Source organism: Phyllostomus hastatus, unplaced genomic scaffold (assembly GCF_019186645.2).
Source record: "Phyllostomus hastatus isolate PE091 unplaced genomic scaffold, TTU_PhHast_1.1 phas_contig_16, whole genome shotgun sequence".
NCBI classification, from domain to species: Eukaryota; Metazoa; Chordata; class Mammalia; order Chiroptera; family Phyllostomidae; genus Phyllostomus; species Phyllostomus hastatus.
The window spans coordinates 10,157,348-10,177,314 of record NW_025333643.1 but is presented as its reverse complement, the minus strand read 5'-3'; the positions used below and the strand labels follow the sequence as shown (position 1 = coordinate 10,177,314).

At 45.6% G+C, this 19,967-nt stretch overlaps 1 protein-coding gene across 2 annotated transcripts in view; it reads left to right on the top strand.

Moving 5' to 3' along the window:
* Positions 1 to 4,298: 4,298 nt before the first annotated feature.
* The window catches only part of STIMATE (STIM activating enhancer), a 56,121-nt gene continuing 40,452 nt past the window's right edge, over positions 4,299 to 19,967 (top strand). The window contains exon 1 of one of the 2 annotated variants that reach the window (XM_045832225.1): positions 4,299 to 4,579. In XM_045832225.1, coding sequence (XP_045688181.1) covers positions 4,420 to 4,579 — 160 coding nt within the window. In that variant the 5' untranslated portion in view covers positions 4,299 to 4,419. The remainder of the gene's footprint in view (positions 4,580 to 19,967) is intronic. The other variant, XM_045832226.1, reaches the window with a different exon arrangement.

Below are 19,967 nucleotides of genomic sequence, written 5' to 3'. Positions count from 1 at the left end.
GAAGGATACTTACCAACCTCTGGAAAAGATGGGCTTCTTGGTAAATATTTATTGAATTATGATAGAGGCAAGCAGAAAACTGTTCAGAATTTGGCCTTTATATGCCTCTTCTCCTGAAAGTAAAATTATTCTCACTGTGAGGGACAGGGTTTTGCAAAGACCAAAGCTTCCCAAGGACTTGAATACATTTTACTGACTCTCTTATACCAATTCAGTCACTAGTGTGGTACCTGAATACAGATGAAAAGCTTTAGAAGGCCTTAGGTAGTGTAGGACTCAGAACTGTTTCCCTATCTCAAGCCAAAAATTATTTCTAGGGACTATAGAGAACATCAGGGAATTGTTAACAGTAGGTAAGATTTGTCTAGATGGGGACATTAGGAACACTGTCACAGGCATTTATATTTACTTGGCATGTATCACCAAAGACTTTTATATTGAAGACACCATTTGCTGGTTTGATTGATGCCCACAGAAGCTCTGAGAAAGTTGTTAGGAGTTTGCCTCAACCATGGGAATGTACACTGGGTTTGAACTCTGGTCCTGTATATTGGGGATGTTATGTGTGTGTGTATGTGTAAGTTTAAAAGTGTTCTGTGTGAATAGTTGGCCTTATGAAGATGAAGGAAAAGATGTCACTAACAAGTGAAGTATAAATCTTTCTGGGGACTGGGTACCCCCTTTGAAAATTTGAATGTTTTGGACCCAGGTCATGGTCATTGTGCTGGCTCAGAAACTAGGACAGAGCCTCGTGCAAAACCAAAAAGAAATCAGTTATATTCATGCAGTTATAATTCTTCCTTGACTTTATTCTCTTTGCAGTGTTTTGATAGTGAATTTTGATGATTCCTGCGCACTGTGTGAGAGTGTGCATACTTTTGGGAATTTGAATTTATTCAAATAGTAAGCCACCTTATAATTTTTGCAGAAGAGTTCGAAACTCAAAGCCCAGTCCGAATGGGTCTGGTTTCAAATCTGCTCACTTGGGGTTTCCTCTGTCCTTGTTCCAGATCACATAGGTAGCCTTGTTTCTGAGGGCTGCCTTAGGGGTTAAGGTATAGAAGGTGGTGGGTGGTAAATGCACTGGAGAATGATTTTCTTGGTTCCAGTGTTTCAGAAGTCTTACATTTTCACATAAACCAGCAAAACCAGGAGTGAGGGTTGGGGGAAGGGGGAATTAGCCCTAAAACTCCCTCCCCTTATGTCTTTTATGACTTAAAACTTTTGGGTCTATTCTGGTGCTATAGCATATCACAAAGGACTGTTTTAAAAGGGAAATAAGCCACAGCTTTGCAGGACAGGTCTTTAACACCAGCAGTAAAGTGTGACCCTGAGCTGTGGGAGGCAAAGACCAATACTTAGTAGTAAAATGAAGTCACCATTGCTGATAGGGGTTCCTGTTCTCAGGATGGTGGAAGCTCAGTCCTAAGGACTTCTATGTGGTTTATTCACTCTAACTGCATGCCTCACTTGACAGAATGGCAAACAGTGTTGAAAGGATGAGGGTGTAGGCTTTGGGGGCAAATCAGGTTACAAAGCAGGTGATTGAAGGCAGTTAAAAGTTTAGACAAAATTAAAACTGGACAGTTTTTCAGCTCCTTTTGCAAGAAGTCTCTAGAGAAGTATAGCTTGAGTGTTTCTCTTGAGATTTTAAAGCACTCATTTACTTTCCTTTCTTTCTTGGGTTGAGTATTCTCTAAAGACAATCAGAGGCCTGCCAAGGCAGAACTTCTGGCAGGTTCCAGCACTGTCCTTAGGCCTCTTTCTAATACTAACTCCTTAGAACTGATGCACTTTGTTTAATGTATGTTGTCCTTTTATTATTTTTTTAAGCTGTTTGGAACAAAATGAAATGCATATTGCATTGTATACTTGCTTGCTGTTTTTCTCTTAATTTTACAAGTCATGCATTGAGGATAAAGTATACTTAAGGAGAAATACGCACAAGAATACCTATTGAAAAAAACTTCCACCAAGTTTGATATTTCAAGGGATTAAAAAAATAACTATTTTGGATGAATATTTTTTGTGTGGGATTTTGTTTGTTTTGTAAATAAGAGTGTATATAAATTTGTGGTATATTATGGCAGTTTTAAAGTGGTTGTGAGAATATTAAAACAGGTCTTAAGTTATGTTTAACTTCATTTAACAGCAAGAGGGCTTCTTTTGCCAGAGTAAATCCTTCAAAAAACTTCCCAGTGGGGCCTCATAGAGTCATCTCTGAATGGAGGAGAAAGTTCCTTCCTACTTTAATGAAATGAATCTTTTCAGAATTCTCCCCCCTCTCCTGCTGTCTGATTCTTTCCTCTCCAGATTTAGGTACTTTTTTTATTACAGTTTAGAAAAAGTAGGAAGAGCAGAGCTTTCCCCACAGCAACTTGGTTCCTGGCATTAGGGACTTTGCTCCTGATCTCTGAAGACTGCTTCTTGTTCCACTACATTTGCCTTGGTACAGCAGCAACAGGCCTTAAGGATTCCTCCGCATCTGGATGTGCAGAGCAATGCTTTGTCAAAAACTTCATTTTTCAACTGTGCAATTTTCCTTGAGCTGTCTGTGTTGTCTTCAAGCAATCAAGTCTCCTCATGCCTAACCACAGTCTCTTCTGCTTTAAGTACACATCCTCTTGTTTGGTTCTCTCTGAACACCAACTGTAACTGGTGAGCGTCCCGGTAAGAGACCTTCTTAGACTTAAAGACAGTAATGCGAATTTCCCTTACCTATTTATTTTCTTCACCCGATTTTCTGTATTTTCCCATGGTTAATACTTGTGGAGAGTTTTAAATTTTATAAATTAAAATTCAGTTTAATTTAAAAAGCATTTTGTTGCATGTTCTCTCTGCTGGGACTATGTTAGATTACAGGGTGAATAAAAACCAGTTCCTGCCTTCGGATAGGGGGCAGGTTGTACTTAGTGTGACGACCGTCTAACTTAGCAGCCTGAAAAGTTCCAGTGGAGCAGCACACACAAGGTAATGTAGAAGTACAATGAGGAGAGGGAGGTCAGGAAGGCCCTAAAGCACAAGTAGCGGTTCTTGGGACCAGGAAGAGGGACCAGTATTCAATGCAGTGAGAATGCTCCCTAAAGGCACAGAGATGTGCAAGTGTGTTTTTAAGAGCAGGCTGGGGAATTGGCTCTAGGGAACCAGTTGCGTTTTTGTTCTCTGGATAATGAGATTAATATTCCAGTTAACCAAGAAAGGTTTTGTATAGCATTTAACTCTCTTATGTAGTTGGAATTTCTTGGTGGCTATCTTTTAGGGAAAATTTCCCTAGAATAGGGTATTTATTGTCTCACAAATGCAGCTCAGTGTCTACTGGAATAATACTTTGTGTACACTGGCATTAAGTAGATGCAGCAGGAAGGTCAGCTACTGTAGAGCACTAACAATAGGTGCCTGGAGAGAAGCCAGAGGGTTCTGGGAGGGTAGTTGAGGAAATGTGGACTCGAGGCTCTGGTAAAAGGTAGAAAGCCCACTCCAAGGAATCAGTCAGAAGGGGTTAGGTGGGAGGAAGTGTGCATGTGTGGAGGGAGTTGTTGGAGACTGGCAAAAAACAAGTTGGCTTTTTTTATGAATCACAAAATAAAGATGTATTAACACATTTTCAGTATAAATATATGTTTCAATTGTATTGAAAGTGACCATTTAAATTACATTTAGCAAAGAAAATAAAAGTTGGGGGGAGGAGTGGGGAGAAAATGCAGACAACTGTAATTGAACAACAATCAAGTAATTGAAAAGTTGGCGAGGACCTGGCTGACTGGGGGGCTCTAAGATAAGCCTTTGGCCGGGTTGTCCCTGCTAACGAGGAAAGTAGAGGGGCGACAAACGTCTGGATTGGAAGGCATATGCCTGTGTGCTGAGTTTTGGGTTGTTTTTCTCAACAACCAGCTTCAGAATAATCCAGGCGGCTTGCTGAAAATGCATATTTTTAGGCCCTGTCTCAGAACTACTGAATTGGAATCTGAGGGTGGAATCCAGGAATATTTCTTTAAAGTTTTGCAGGATATAAAGGATTTATCTTGGAGGGAAAATGACTTTAGTCACAGACCGCCCCTGCTTTCGCCCCTACTGATCTAGACCTCCAGGTCCCGGGGCCACTCTACTCTCACGTTTGCTCAACTGGCTCACCTAGTCTGTCCTACCTGTGAACTGACTCACACCCGACCTCCCCCGGCCGGAGTCCCGCCCCTCTAGGGGAAAGCAGCCGCGGCCAAGGCCCGCCCCCACGCCGGGCCAAGCCAATCGGGCGCTGCGATCTCAGACGTCGGGTTACGCGCAGCGCCGAGTCGGCCGCGGGGCGGAGGAACCGGCTCCTAGCTGGGACTCCGGGCTCCGGGCTCGGGGCTCGGCGGCACGGCCCGCAGGCAGCGAGGCTGTGCGAGCCGAGGTGTCTCCCGCTCTTCCCCCAGATCCGCCATGCAGGGCCCTGCTGGGAACGCGAGCCGTGGACTGCCGGGCGGGCCGCCCTCTACCGTTGCGTCCGGGGCGGGCCGCTGCGAGAGCGGCGCACTCATGCACAGTTTCGGCATCTTCCTGCAGGGGCTGCTCGGCGTCGTGGCCTTCAGCACGTTGATGCGTGAGTCCGGGACCCCCACCTTCCTGAGGCCTTGCACCTGGAGTAGCCGGCCAGGCGCCTCCTCAGGCACCCTCCTGCCTGAAGAATTCAGGCCTGGGGACCCGGGACCCTTGGCGAAGGTGCCTTCGTCCAGCGAACCCAGCCTGGGCATTCCCAGACAAGGGGGAGCATCCTGAGCCTGTGGCTTGCTTTATCGATGCAGCGTGCAGCCACAGGTCACCCCTGCTCCTCCCCTGCAACCTGTACGCACCTTGCTTTAGTTACCCGCCTAAAAGTCGCTTCCTTACCACCTTGTCATCGCGAATTAAGGCTGCTCCAGCTACCCTGAGGCCGTGACCCTGTCTGAGAGGTTTTTCTTAGCCTCCCATGCTTTGAACTCGCATCCCTAAATTCCCGGTTTGATGTTGAGCTTTTTAATGCGCCTACACTCGTAATATTTACTATCTCCCGTTCGCATTTACATCCTGCTACTCCACAATACCTGGATTGTTAGCCATGCATTGCGTTCTCAGTACTACCTCCTCCCACCCCGGACCTTGTTTCTCAGTTTTATTTTCTGTTTTGGTCGGCGCAGGAATCACCCAGACTCCCTTATTCCGCACATTTCCTCTTTTCCTTCTTCCTGAATAGGCCCACCTGTTCCATTCTGTCCTAGACTTTCCTAACTAAGTCTCAGGCGTCTCAGGCTCTTCCCTTTCCTAGCTCACTTTTATTATTTATATCTCAAATTTCTTTCCATGAGACTTGGGCAACCTAGTGGCTCCATGGAGAAGGGGGTGCAGAGGACCTGGGAGGTCTCCGAATCCCTGTACTAAGTCACCAGGGACAGTTCCCTGACAGTTTACTGATGGAGAGGAAATCCCCAGAGGGCCCTTCTGGAAAACTAGAACTTCCACTCTGCTGTCAGGTGGGCAGAGGGGAGGGTTGTGTGTTTTCTTAGTGCACATCCTTCCCTTTTGAAGTATCAAAGGAGCTTTGGTTGGCTGGTAGGCCTAGGAGTGCCTCTGCGACTGCATTTTGGGGGAAGGAAGGGCATAACTATCTGGACACAGGCATTAGTTCCAAAATGACTTGTTCTCAGAACTTCCCCACTGTGCTCATGTGGATAGAGTGGACAAAGTACTCACCTCAGCACCTGGGCGGGATCCTGCAGCAGTGTGCCTTGTCTTGCAGGGTCCAGTTGCTGGAGTAGCAGCTTTGCTTGTTTATAACATAGGGCTTGTTTGGGAGAATTCTCCCAGGCGTTTGGTATCCTGAAGAGGCTGTTCTTGAACACCACTTTCTTCTGGTTGCCTGGCCTTGGTAAGTCTTGCAACAAGTGCTCCAGTGTATGTGTTTGCCACTTTTCTTTTTAGTCTCTACTTGCCTTGCTGTTTTCCTTGTTGAACAAATAAATACCCACTTGTTCTTGCAGTAGTAATTTGTGACTATGTAGCCAGAATTAGCTGCTGACTTGTGTGCTTGAACTGTGTGTTTTCTGTACGGGTCTTCACTCCCCTCCCACTCCGCTTTCCTCCAGCTGACCTTCGTTTCGCTCTAAAGGAACTGCAGGCTTAGTTTTTATTTTGTTCTCCAACCTAAGATTTCTTAGCCTAGCTGTGGCTATTTTCATAGATTTGATTGATGCTGATGGCCTTACTTGCTCCCTAGGGTTTGATATTTGTGATTCAGAGAGGGAAATGTGATTATGACTGGGCAGAGTTGCTCACAGCTGAGAAGTGTGCTGGGTTGAATGTGTTCAGAGAGATGGTGCTGGCCCTGCAAGTCTTCAGGGACACACTTGCTTCTTTACTTAATATTCAGTGTGAGCACATATGCAGATCCACTGTGGTTAGTACTTGGTGAATGTAAAGACCGAACTAGAAAGTGGTCTCTTGCTCAGTGTAAGGCTAGACATGGAGGGAGCTTGTGCAAGTGGGTACTGGTCCTGGGACAATGATGAGTAGGAGGGTTGGAGAGAAGAGTTGGAAAAGCTAGGGCTGTGTCTGCCATGGACACAGAAGTGAAGATGAGAGTGAGAGCTCTAGTTCCCCATCTAGAAGCAGACAGCAGACTGGGACCCAGTCGAGAAAGTTCCCTTCTTATCTCTTAAACTTGGTTCTGTTGAAATACAACAGTGGTGCTCTTCCATTTTGCACTGTTGGGAAAAGGAGGAAATCTAAGGGGCTGTTTTACATTTGGAATGGCTTTGCTGGGGAAAAGAAAAGGAGGTGGAGGTGGTCTCAAGGAAGTATGTCTGTGGGCTGTTGGCCTTTTCTGGGCTTTTAGTCTTCTAGTCACAGTGTTGTTTCCTCAGTTGGGCCAAGCTGTCAAGAGCACCAGACTCTCACGACAAGTGTCTGCTCTGTCCACTCTGTCTTTCATCAGTTCCATCATTATCTTCTTCAAGCATATTTTAAATACCAATCTTCTCTCCCAAGCAATTTGAATGAACAATCCCTCTCCTCTGTGGAGTCAGAGTCTTTTCCCTTCCTGTGCTTTCGTCCCTCAGGCAGGGGCCCAGTGCCTCTCTTCTCTGACAGTTCCCCTAGTTCTGAGAGCTGTTTCGTTTCCCTGTTGGACCAGCTCTGTTCTATGGGATGGACCCACTTCTCTGCTGTACAGGCTGGGAGGTACTTTTCATGGCTTTCTGTCCCCAATTTCAGTGACTTCTTAGACCACGGTCTTGATGTTTCTTTTTCTACCCAGAAAAGCCACTTTTTTCCCCTCTATTTACAAGTTGCTATGTTTTTTTATCCTAGAGGATTTTGTCCTAGAGGAAGACTTCTTATATTATTCACATCTCAAGGGAAGATTTTGATTCTCACAAGAATTTCTCATCCTGGTGTTTGGCTCACCATGTGGGGTGTTCAGATGGCTCAGTCCAGTCAGTTGAGAGTCTGGGTGCCAGGTGATATATGGAGCTGATCCTTTAAGCTATGTAAACATACAGACTCTTACAGGCTACTGTCCACAGGCATGTCCCAGTGTCAGCATCACCTTGTTAAACTGGTGAGCCTTCCAGAAGCTTCAGCTGGGAAAGCCGAATCAACTCAGAGGCAGGCTGATATGGGGACTTCCCCTCTGGGTTTTCTGAGATGTCACTGAAAGACACTGGGTGTCTGAGTAGAAAGAAATGCTTTAAATGAGGAGGCTTTGTCATGATCTGCTTGCTGAGCAGTTCCTCTTGTTTTGGTGGCTTTCTCTATAGTCTGTGACTCGATGTAGTCACTCACGCTAGAGTCCCAGCAGAATGGAGCTGAGCATCGTGGAACTCAGCAGACTGCTCCAGGGCAGGGTGGTGGGCCTGCTGTCAGCCAGAGGTCAGTATTGGCTAGGGTGTGTGTTGGCGTTTGGGGTGTTTATTCCCAGAATGTGTGAATGCACAGCAAACTCAAGCCTCCTTCACTGTGTGCAGTCAGAGTTCTGGGCTGAAGTATAGACAGAATTGATTTCTCACAAAACAAGCATTTGGAGAGCTTGGATAAATCACTGTGTGTTCTTCATGTTACAGACATGGGGATGAGCCAGCTGGGAGAAGGTGTCAGTGGTTTATAAAAACACTGCTGGCATTGAGAAATGGTAGCTTTTTTCCTGAGGTCAGAACTAACACCATAAACCAGTCTACCCAGCTTTGAAATCCTAATCTCAGATATTCCCTGGTGTTTTCTCCCATGGTGAACTGGCCTTCCTGTTCATTCTGTGCAGACACACTCAGGTTGGGACTACCTTTTCTGGGGTTGCCTCTTCCCACCGTATCCCAGTTTTTATTTTAAAAAATGTCAAACATACGGAAAAGATGAACAGTAATAGAGTGAACAACTGCCCTCAGATTCAGAAATTGTTCACATTTTGTCATATTTACTTTATCTCTCTGTTATTGTTGTTGTTGATTTTCTGAGCCATCTGAAGGTTAGTTGCAGCCAGCATCACACTGGACTCCTAAGAGCTTCAGTTGAGCCTCCTCAGAATAGGGGCCGTCTTCTACATAACCGCAGTTTTACGATCACACCTCAGAAAATAAGTAACTTCAGAGTACCACCTAATATCCAGTCCATATTCACACTTCCCCAAAGGTCACAAGTCGCTCATAGCTGGAGTTTTCAAGAAAATAAACCCACTCAGGGTCCTCTCGTTCCTTTTTTTTAACGTCACTTTTACCCTAGAAGACTCTCCCCTATGCTCAGCTTGTGAGGTTCTTTTTTGCCTTTCTGAAGAGTCCTGGCTGGTTGTCATGCACAGTGTCTCATATTCTGGAGTTGGCTGGGCGTTTCCTTGTTGCGGTGTTGGAGCTGTTTTGCTGATTCCTGTGTTTCCTGAGTTTGGAGGAGCTATTAGATTGAGATAACCTTTCTTATAGCAAGAACACTCCGAAAACGGTGCTGTGTGCTTCATATTACAGCGCACCGGGAGTCACGTGACATCAGGCAGTCCCACTGTGAGGGACACGGTCCACTACTGGGCTGGGGGGGTCTCTCTATCTCTTCCATATAAAGGTGCATTTTCCCCTTTGCAATTAAAAATTATCTTTGCGGTAGTGACACTTTGAGATGGTGTGAATATCCATCCCGTCGCTCAGTAAATTTTCGCTCAGTGACCACCTCCTCCTGGTAAAGTAATGAAACCTAGTGCTGGCTGAATTGGAGCTGGAGCTCGTGAGTGAAGGGGAATGCCTCTGGGCTGGACACCCAACTCAATAAATGTCAGCGTCCTGTCCTCCTTCCAGAGTGCCAGCCAAGGCAGAGGGAGAATGTCCCTGTTTCCTGTTTCAGGCTGCTGTTGTCCCCACGGGGGAAGGAGTGTGGCCAGCGTTAGCCTGACGGCTTGTTAGGAGTCTTAATTTTTAGAAACTTTCAAGGTTTTCTAAATGCTGATATATCTGGTAGTATCTACTCCTTTATTTATAATAAAATGTCATTAATTTGGAATAAAATCAGGGCGCAGGAGAGAGTTGTCTGAATTAGGGGACCATCTGAATTGTAGAATAATTTAATGAAATATATTCTTCAGCTTTTTAAATACCCTGTTTGTTAAGTGTTGCCCTCATAGGGGCCTATCAGATCTCTACTGCTTTAATGATCTGTTTAAAATCTGCTGCAATTAGTATAATATTTACATGAAGATGAAGTCGTGTTGACAGAGTTTAACAGGCAGTTAAAAATAGCAAGATCCTGGGCTCTGGAACCCGCCTGACCTGGCTTCCATTCCTGCTCTGCCTTTGGGCACCTGCATATTTCTCAAAGCTTCAGTTTCCTCCCCAGCCAAGTGGGGATAGTACATGTTCTGGGAATGTGGAGATTAGAAAGAATGTCTGTTTGGAAGGGGGGTCAGTGTCAGGCGTGTGTTAGGCCCTCGGTAAGGGGTGGAGGTTGGTGGTGATGCCTCCATCTGAATTGTTATTACAATATTTGCATTGAGGAGTTCTCTTGAACATTTCACAAGTTCCTGAGTAACTTGTTTTCTGAATTTAGGTTAAATATTCCCCTTTTCATCTTCTTTGCATGACACCTTCACCTTTAGCCCCTTTTTTACAGTTTATGACTGTATGAATTGTAAAAAAGTTTCTTTCTCAACTAGCACAGTGATTGTGAATTGCAAATTAGCATGTACCCAAGCCAAATGTCTTTAGTATATGTAATAATCTCCTTTCTTCACCCACCCCTCGCTTTGTTTTCACCTACAGAGTCTCCTATGGGCCTAGAGAAGGCAGTGGGTGGACCAGGGCAGCCCACTTACAGGTGAAGAACCTGCGTCTGAGTCCCTGGCATTATCGGCCCCAGGTCCTTTGGTAGCTGGTGGTGGCACTGGACACTAGCACCAGCTTCTTGCCTGCAGCTTGCTCTTTACTGAGTCCCCAGCCTGAGGGTGCTTGTGCTCAGCACTTGATGTATTTCACAGGATCCTGGAAGGAGGGGTTATTTTTATTTTGCAAACGAGAGCATTGAACAGGTGAAGTGTCTGGCACCAAGTCCTGGTTAGTAGGTGCAGAGTGGAAAGGTAAGCCAGGTCCCTCAGACTCCAGACTCTCCCAGCCACGACCCCTACTCTGCTTGCCTCTTCGCGCCCCTTTCCACACAGGTGCACTTTCTGATTACTCTGCAGCCCTGGCTCATTTTTTCCTATTTGAATAATTTTGATTTTCTTTTTTCATAATTCTTTTTCCTTAATGTCCAAAGTATTATCTGAAGCTTCAGGCTATTTTCTGGCTATTGATAGCATTAAGAAAATATAAATTTGAAAAGAGTTACCAATATTTATTGCACGTATGAGTTACATCTCAGACTTTCTTTTCCGGCCACAGCCTTGAGAAGGCTTCTCTTGACTGCAGCAGTGGCGGTCCTACCTGGGAATGAGGTCCAGTGTCTGAGGGGCGGAGCCCTGGGAGCAGCGAGAAGAGGTGGTACATAAGTTCATTCAGTCACTGGTGAGAGGGGGTTTTCAGAGCCCTGGGTGGTTTCAGGTTCCCTGCTGGTTTTCATGGAATGTTTCCCTGGCGCTTGTGACTGTTTGGAGAGTAGTTAGTAATTTCGAGTTAGGGTTAACCCTTAAGAGTTATCCTGTTCTTCACATGTGTGTGAATGTGGTCCACAAGTCTCTTAGATGACTCCACTACTGGGAAGTTGCTCATCCAACCCAGGGTTTTTCAACTTGGCATTTCCAACTGCTGACATTTCGGGCCAGATAATTTCTTGTTGTGGGGCCTGTCCTATGCTTTATAGGGTGTTTAGCAGAAACTCTGGCCTCTACCCGGTAGATGGCAATAGCTCCCCATCCCTGAACCCCTGTTGTGACAACCCACACTATCTCCAGACATTGCCAGTTGTCCCCAGGGGCCACCATCGTCCCTGTTGAGAACTATATTTGCTCAGTTTGTGGATTAGTCAGCAGACTCACGAGCTGTGGCAGAACAGAGTGGGTCAATGTGTTGCTCCTAAAGGATGAGAACAGTCAGCTGTCAGGGTTTGTTAAAGTTCTGGGTGCCAGGTGTGGTGCTGGGTGCTGCCTTGACAAAGCAGAGCTGAGACCCAGTTCCCTGTGCTTGAGGGGCTCACAGCTGGAGTGGGCTGTGGTCAAAAATAGCAGGATCCTGGGCCGACAGTTGAGGAGGTCAGAGAAGTTTGAATAGACTTGAGAGGAAGGATGAGGGTTTCTGCCAGGGGACTTGGCAAAGTGTCTCTGAGGAAGCCCTGCTTAAGCACAACCCCAAGTTGAAGATGTGAAGGGCTCTGAGCATGGAGGGAGTGGAGAGAATAAAGGTCCACATGGGAGACCAGGGGCATGGCTGTCGTTCTGGGGGCTGAAAAGCGTGTGGTCAGAGGCTCCTAGAAAAAGAGGCAGTGGTTTGGGGGGTTCCAGAGAGCCGTCCTTCAGCTTCAGGCCTCTTTTCAACGGCTTGCACTAGGTAAGTTAAATTATTGGGTGGCAAGGCAGGTTCTGCATTAACCTCATACCCCGTTTGGATTGTTTCCTTTCTTTTAAAGCAGTTTTATCACACCCCTTTGAGATCTCATGGGGTCCCCCTGAGAAACATCTACTGTTTGTATCCTTTGGGCTGTAAGAGAAGAAATGGGGACCCAGTGACTCTCTCCTAGCCCCCGTCCCATTGACAGTGCCTCCTGAGGTAGATGGCGTGGCGATGTGGGCAGGCCTGCTGCACTTGTTCCATGCCAGGCGTTGTGTGTTAGCCCGTTCGAGAGATAAGGGCTGATATGACCTCTGTTTTATGCTTAAGGTAACTCAGCCGCAGGGAGGTTAAGTAACCTACCCAAGGTCTTGCAGCCAGTAATTGATTGCATCAAACTGTCTGGATCTGGAAACATTGCTTTTTTAAAAAAATATTTGTTTTCATCTTATTTACATATTTACTTCTAAAGAGAGGAGGAGGGAGGGAGAAGAAGAGGTAGAGAAACACCAGTGTGTGAGAGATGCATTGATCAGTTGTCTCTCATGCACCCCCTACTATTTCCCCTACTGGGGACTGGGCCCACAACCCAGGCACATGCCCTGGCTGGGAATCAAACCAGCGTGGTTCGCAGGTGTGTGCTCAATCCACTGAGCCACCATACCAGCCAGGCCTGGAAGCATTGCTTTTAGCTAATAATCAATACATTTCCTTACCGTAAACTAGCTTTTGTTGACTGTCTATCACATTCCACACAGGTGTAGAGAAAGCAGAGATGCTTCCATCAGTGGAGTTTTAGACCAGCCTTGATTCTGGTAGCTAAGACTAATGCCAGCATGGATGAATCCTAGGAACTTCTGGCTCGCTCTGTGAGCATGGTCCCAGGCTTTGGTGGGGTTAGGCTTTGCTGAAAAATGTCTCTTAGGAGAATTCCAGTTGTCAGCATGTTCTAAAACTCCTGTAGCTGCCACAACGGGATTGTCAGCCACTGGAATCACATTTGGGCCAATGAGAAAAAGGCTTCTCCCTTGAATTCCCACAATCCTGTCTTGTCATCAAACACGTCTTCCCCCCATTTAATTTAATATAGACTAACGTGTCTTCATTCTAACAGATATTCTGTGCCATAGCCAGGTTCCACTTGAGCTGCTTCTCAGGAGGTGGGAACAGTAGCTGGTGAGGCTTGGCCTTAGCTAGGGCCGGGCTTTATGTGGGGTGGTGGCATGCAGCAAAGGGGTGGTAGTAGGGGAAGAGGGTCACTCAGCCAGCTGGGGCACTCAACCAGTGTTTTTCTTGGCTCTAAAACTTCTTTGAAAGACTTGGTGTCAAGTATCTGTGGCTTTTCCTGTCGCTAACCAGTGTCAGGTGCCAGGAGTGTTCATGCTTTTTCACAGAGTTATATGTACAGCAGGTTGGGACACATGCAGGGCCAGCACTGTGTTTTTTTTTTATTTCTTTACCTTTCTTAAAACGCTTTCCTCCCCACCTTTCGTTCTAGTCTGTGGGCTGCCGTAACCTGTTAACCTCATCAGTGTTCTTCACAGACTTTTCCATTTTCTTAGAGGACATTTTCATTGATAACATGAAAAATGATGTAGGGAGATAAGTGGTAACAGTGCCCCAGTGAAGTGACACAGCCCGAGATGCCGTCCTGCAGGAGCAGGGGAACAGCTGCAGTGCACTCTGCATCTCTTGCCCAGACCATCACATAATGTGAATGGTCTGGTCAAGGCAGCACTGATGCATTCGAGCAGGTTTTCTGTTTGGATAGTGAGTTTGGGGTTAAAATTTGCAGGTTGTCCAGCGAGTGAAGCTGCCTGCACCTGGTGTATGTCCATCGTCAACCCATGAAGAGGAGCGGCGTGTGTGGGGAGACTTACTCAGAGCTCACGCAGGTGGTGCATTACAGATGGGGCTGCTCCTCACTGGCCAAGGTTTGCTGTTGGGGTTTCTGATGTAGCAGACTTGGAGATTGCAAATCTGCCATTTGCACTGCTGGCCCCACCCTTTGCCTGAGAGATAGGTGTTGGGGCTCTGCAACGGAAGGGCAGGGAGACTGAAATGAATGTTTTTTCCGTCAGTAGCCTTGGATTGCAGTGATAGGAGGCATGAAGGTGTAGGGGGTGGGTGGTGGGTGGGGAACAGTACTGTCTGAAGATGTTCATAACATGTGAACCACTGAATCCTACCAGTGAGCTTCTCAGTCCTTGGTCCTACTGGCTGTAGCTGCCCATAGTGTTATGTAGGGAGTCCTCTGCCTGGGACTGAGGCGGCATTCTGGTATGTTGCCCAACAGCCAGACTCCTGGACCTGCCCTATCCTTCTTTTCTTAGTTCTTTCTATGCTGTGGACATTGCAGTCACCACGGTTTGCCCTGTGACCTGGGCCAGGAAGAATAGCCTTGTTATCAGATGCAGCAAGATGCCACAGGGCTGCTCTTGTCCAGCCCCTGCACCTGCCAAACCCAGTCCTGCTTCCTCCCTGGCCCATATCTGTCTTTCTCCTGAGTGCTTTTCCCCTTCCTTCTTACCTAGCCCTATCCTCCCCTCTTCCAAGAAACTTTCCGTAATGACTAGTACTGTTCTTTGAGGTCAGTAGGATATACAGTCTGTACTGTACAAGTTAGGTTTCTGTGTCTCTGCTTCTCATCGGGCCTGGCCTGCTTGGCTGCCAGGCTGGTGCTGGCACAGGCTGGTGCTCTGGCTGAATGCTTGAGCCCAGAATGGCAGTTTGCTCTCTACTGGGAGGATAGTCATAGAAAGAGCAGTGAGATGTAGGAGACGGGGTAGCCTGAGATCTTTCTCTTTTCTCACCACTAAATAGTTCAGCATTTGTAGTTCTCTTTTACAACCACAGTACAACTATCAAAACTCAGGATGTGTAACATTAATATGTTATCAATCCAGTTTATATTCAGACTTCATGAATTGCCCAAATACTATCTTCACAGCTATTTTATCCTGGCCCAGGGTCATGCTTGCATTTTGTTGCCACATCCCTTCAGTTTCCTTTAGTCTGGAACAGTTTCTCAGATTTTCTTTGTATTTCTTAGCCTAGATGCTTTTTAAAAGAGTACAGGCCAGTGATTTTGTAGAATGTCTCAGGTTGGGTTTGTCGGATGTGTTCTTGTGATTACATCCAGGTTATGTGTTTTTGTCAGGGACTCTGCAGGAGTGATGTTGCGACCTCCTCAGTGTGTGGGAACTTGAGGCCCCTGATCTTGCACTCTCCCAGTATTCCCCAAGGGACACAGAAAGGCTCTCTTTGACAGCTTGGGGAAGGCGGTTCCTCCAGGGCTGTCTGCTGTGAAGTTACAGTTTTTCCCTTTGTAATTAATAAGTAACTTGTTGGGGGATATTTTGAGACTTTGTAAATGGAAGATTTGTTTTCATTCTTGGTTGGAAATGAAAACAAGGTTGGGAGGTCAAGAGCTCAGGTTCTGAAGGTGCTTTTGCCTGGTTGGGAGGTCAAGAGCTCAGGTTCTGAAGGTGCTTTTGCCTGTTTTGATCTGGCGAGGACACTTAGTTACATTTGTAGAGTGCTCATTATGTGCCATTTCCTGTAAGTGCCTTACATATGTTAACTCTTCTATTTCTTGTATTAGCTGTGTGAGGTGGGTACTCGTGTTATCCGATTTTATACCTGGGGAAACTAAGGCACAGACAGGTTAAGTGAGTTGTCTAAGGTTGTGGTGGCCACTAAGTGGGATGCTGAAATTCAAACCTGGGGGGTCGCATCCTGCTGCTGGGACTGGACTGCTCTGCCTGTCTGCTGTGTGCTGCGTTCATGGGCAGTGTGTGAAATGGGCAGCGCTTCTCTCACTGCTGGGCTTCCTGTCTCTTCTGTGTATGAATTGTTTGGCACCATTTGGATCCCGTTGGCCCTCGTCTGCTTGGCTTTCGCTGAGAGATTCATTGCAGCCATTTTTCTAGGCATGATGAAGTAGACCAGGAAAAGCCAAAGGCTTCTCATTTTGAGACTGAAATCAGATAAGGCTTGTCATTGAAGTCAGAGGACTCTTTCATTCATAGATAGATAGAAAGGCAGGCAGGCAGACAGACAGACAGATTTAAAATTTGAGCCTGTTCAAAAGGGGATGATGAGGATAACTCCTTTTGTCAGTAAAGGAGTTATCAGTATAGAACTTGTCCTTCTTCTGTAAGCAACCTGAAAACAACCCAAAATATACAAAACAACTATTTGCAGACATTGGAAAACAGGCAGCCAGGATAGTGATCTCTGAGGGAATTAAAATATTGAGAAGAGCCCTATAGTCTTCACCCCACCTTCCTGCCAGAGGCAGTTTCCAGATCTAAGAGCAGTGAGGAGGAACCCAGTGGAGCTCAGCAGCCTTGCTGAGTTGAGAAGATAGAGTTGAGGAAGCCAGAGCAGATGGAATTGTCAGGGACAATGTCGAGAAAAAAGAGCTATATAGAAGAAAATCTCCAGATATTTTCTTTTAGGGATTTCCTCAAGTCTTTTTCTGGACTTTGATCTGTGTGTGCATAGGGTGAAACTTATGAGGCAGAGCAAAGAACAGCTGCTGGGAAGCTATGAGCTGAACTATTTCTAGTTTGGGGAGATGGTTTTCCTTCCAGCTTAGAGTGAGAGACTTTGAACACTGAGGCATTCGGTAGATGCCTCAGAAGAATCATGCCTTACCTAGCTCCAGAGGGAAGAGTGCATAGCTTAAAAACAATTCTTGACACCACACACAAAATTAAGTAGAAATACATCACAGATCTAGATGTAGAAGTGAAAACTATAACACTTCTAGAAGAAAAGTAGGAGAAAAGCCTTTGTGACCTTGTGATAAGCAAAGATTTCTTAGGACACAAAAAGCTTGAACAATTTTTAAAAATATATAATTGGACTTCATCTAAATTATGCATTTCTGACCTTCAAACATGTACTGTAAAGCCACAGACTGGGGGAAAGATTTGGAATATGAGTATCTGACAAAGCACTTGCACCAGGAATATGTAAAGAATTCTTACAACTCAGTAAAAAGACAGGAAACACAATTTAAGCATAGGCAGAGGGTCTGCATAGATAATTCTCTAAAGAAAATATACAAATGACCAATCAGCACATGAATAAAGATATCATTAGTCAGCAGGGAAATGCAAATTAAACAATGATTAGATACTGCTATATACCCACAAAAATGGCTAAAATTAAAAAGATTGACAATAACAAGAGTTGAAAAGGTGGTGAACTTTGAAACTTTTACATGCTGCTGGCAGAAATGTAAAAGGTATGACCACTTTGAAAAACTGATATTTTCTTGTAAAGAAATATATACCTATCATATAGCCTAGAATTCACCTCTAGATATTTACCTAAGAGAAAAGAAAATAAGGCCACAGAAGAACTCGTACGTAAATAGCAACTTCATTCATAATTGCTCCAAGCAGGAAACAATCCCAGTGTCCGTGAACACGGGAAAGGACACACAAGCGCTAGTGTACCTGTACGGTGTCGTACCTGTCAGCAACAAAAAGCACTGAACCATTGGTACAGCCAGCAGTGTGGCTGAACATGCTGAGCAAAGAATGTAAATAAGAAGAATGCATAGTATATCACTACATTTATATGAAATCCTGGAAGCAGGAAATCTGATCTCTAATGACAGAAAGCAGTTTTGTGTTTGCCTTGGTGTGGTAGGGGTGAGACCAGCTGCACCCAAGGGACATGTGAGAACTTTTGGGGTGATAAAAAATACTCTATCTGGATTGTAGTTTAGGGTTACATCAGTGTACACATTTCTCAAAACTTATGAACTGTATGTTAAGTATGGTTGCATTTTTGGTATATATTATACCTCAAACTTGATTTAAAAAAGAAAAAACCATGAAATGATCAAACTGTTCTACAAACTTAAGTGCTTATAAAAACTTGAGTACTCATTAAAGGAAGACAACAAAATCCAAATACTTAGCAGCCAAAATGTATAGCCTCTAATAAAAAAAATTACTAGATGTGTGAAGAAGCCACAAATTGTGGCCTGTAGGCAGAGAAGTCAGTCAATTGAGACGTTAACAGAGGTGATTGGAACACCAGGAAAAGACTTCACAGCTGTTACAATAAGTATGCTGAAGGTTTTGAGGAAAAACTGGAGCATTATGGGGAGCACAGAAGATGTAAAAGTGAACCAAGTGGAATGTCTATTAACTGAAACTACAATTTCTGAAAAATTCAGTGGATGGACATAACAAAGTTAAGCTCTACAGAAGAAGAGATGTGTGTTTGAAAATATAATAGAAGCCTCACAAATTGAAACACACTTCTCCCATGGATCAGGGTTTGTCTGTGTGACCAGGAGAATGTGGCAGAAGTCATGGTGTGTCCCTTCTACGATTAAGTTATTGCAAAGACTGCAACTGTGGTCTTGGGTGTGCACTCTCGTTCACCCCTTCTTGGACCAGTCCCTCAGGAAAGGCCCGCTGCAATGTCGTGAGGACACTCCGGCAGGCTGTGGGGGGGTTCGTGTGGTGAGGAGCTGAGGACCGCTGCCAAGAGCCAGGTGTGTGAGCTTCCTTAGGCTCCAGGCAGGGCCCCTGATGGTTTGTAGTTTGCATTGGAACCAGAGACCATGAGCCAGAGCTACCCAACTAAGCCATTAATAAATGCTTATTGTTTTAAGTCACTGCATCGTGGATTAATTTGTTATACAGAGATAACTAATACAGTGAAGGTGGTGAGTATAGGAAAAGTTAGGAGACTTGATCTCTGTTCTCTAAGAGTCTGCAGTCTATTTAGGAAGACAGATCCCTTGAACTAGTAACCAGTGATTATAGGCTTGTGTTCCAAGGGTCCATAGAAGCTCTCTTAAGGTACGTGCTGGATAGACAAGTAAGAGCTTAATGACTGGATTTTATCTTGTCGAGCAGGGCTGCCGGAATCCTGCAGTGCGGGGTGTAGCATCATTGTTCCTCCTGGGTTCCTGAAGGTGGGGAAAACAGGCTCAGGGCTGCCAGGGAAAGTCTCATCCGAGGTGCTGGCAGTCGGCTGCTTCCTCAGTCTTAAGGGCCTCGGAGAGGTGGTTCATCATAGCCCTGTATTTGCCTTGCCCTTTGCAAGCCAACCTGGTTGCTCACTGCTTGCATTTTGACTGGTAGGAAATCACAGTTTGTTGATTTTTTTGGATTGTTGACCAAGATAAATTTCAGACTACTTTGTTTAATGAGCCTTTGAGTTACATGAGAGAGTCAAACAGGTGTTAATAACTGAAATGGAGCCCACTTATTCTGTGCATGGTGACTTTTTATGCATTTTTAGTCTTCTCAGTACCTTTTTTGTAAGGAGGCAGTCGATGGATCTTCTCACACACACCCCCCCCCGCCCCCGGCCCCGAACATACAGAAGCCCCCAGAGCTCTTATCCCAGTGCTAAGGGAGAGGAAGTGCTCAAGTTCTAGCTTGTATACAGTATACAGCTTTGTTAAATTGAGTCTTTGTCTAGAGCCTTGTTCACTGCCCTAAGCACTTGATAAGTGTCTCCCGGCCACCTGCCATTCCCTTGCCCCTAGAATGTACTTAGGCAGAATCACCACTCTTCTGATTCTCGTATCAGGTTGTTTGGTCATTTCCTGACTGAGTGCTTTAACTCTGCTTTCTTTGGGTTCTGTACTTGCCCACCCATATCAGTGGTGCAGCTGCTAGCTCCTCTTGCATAGCATCAGGTGTGGTAGGATGCTTTTAGCTAAGTCTCCTGCACATAGCTTGGTGGACCTGCAAGCCCGAAGGAAGCATGCTGCCTGGCACTGTAGCTGGGTTGGAGAGTCTGAGGACAGGTGGACAGGTCCTACCTGGGCCCTACACCTACTTTTTTCCTAAGGTCTCATGAATTGTGCCTGGCCTGGCCTGTCTGATCAGAAGCTGGCATAGACAGGCCTGTCTCAAATGAGAAATAGCAGAGACAGCACCTGCTGATTCTGTGGGGTTGATGTATGTCCATTTTAGACTTCTAGTTAGGCTGGAACCAAGGAGCACACAGGTGTAAGAC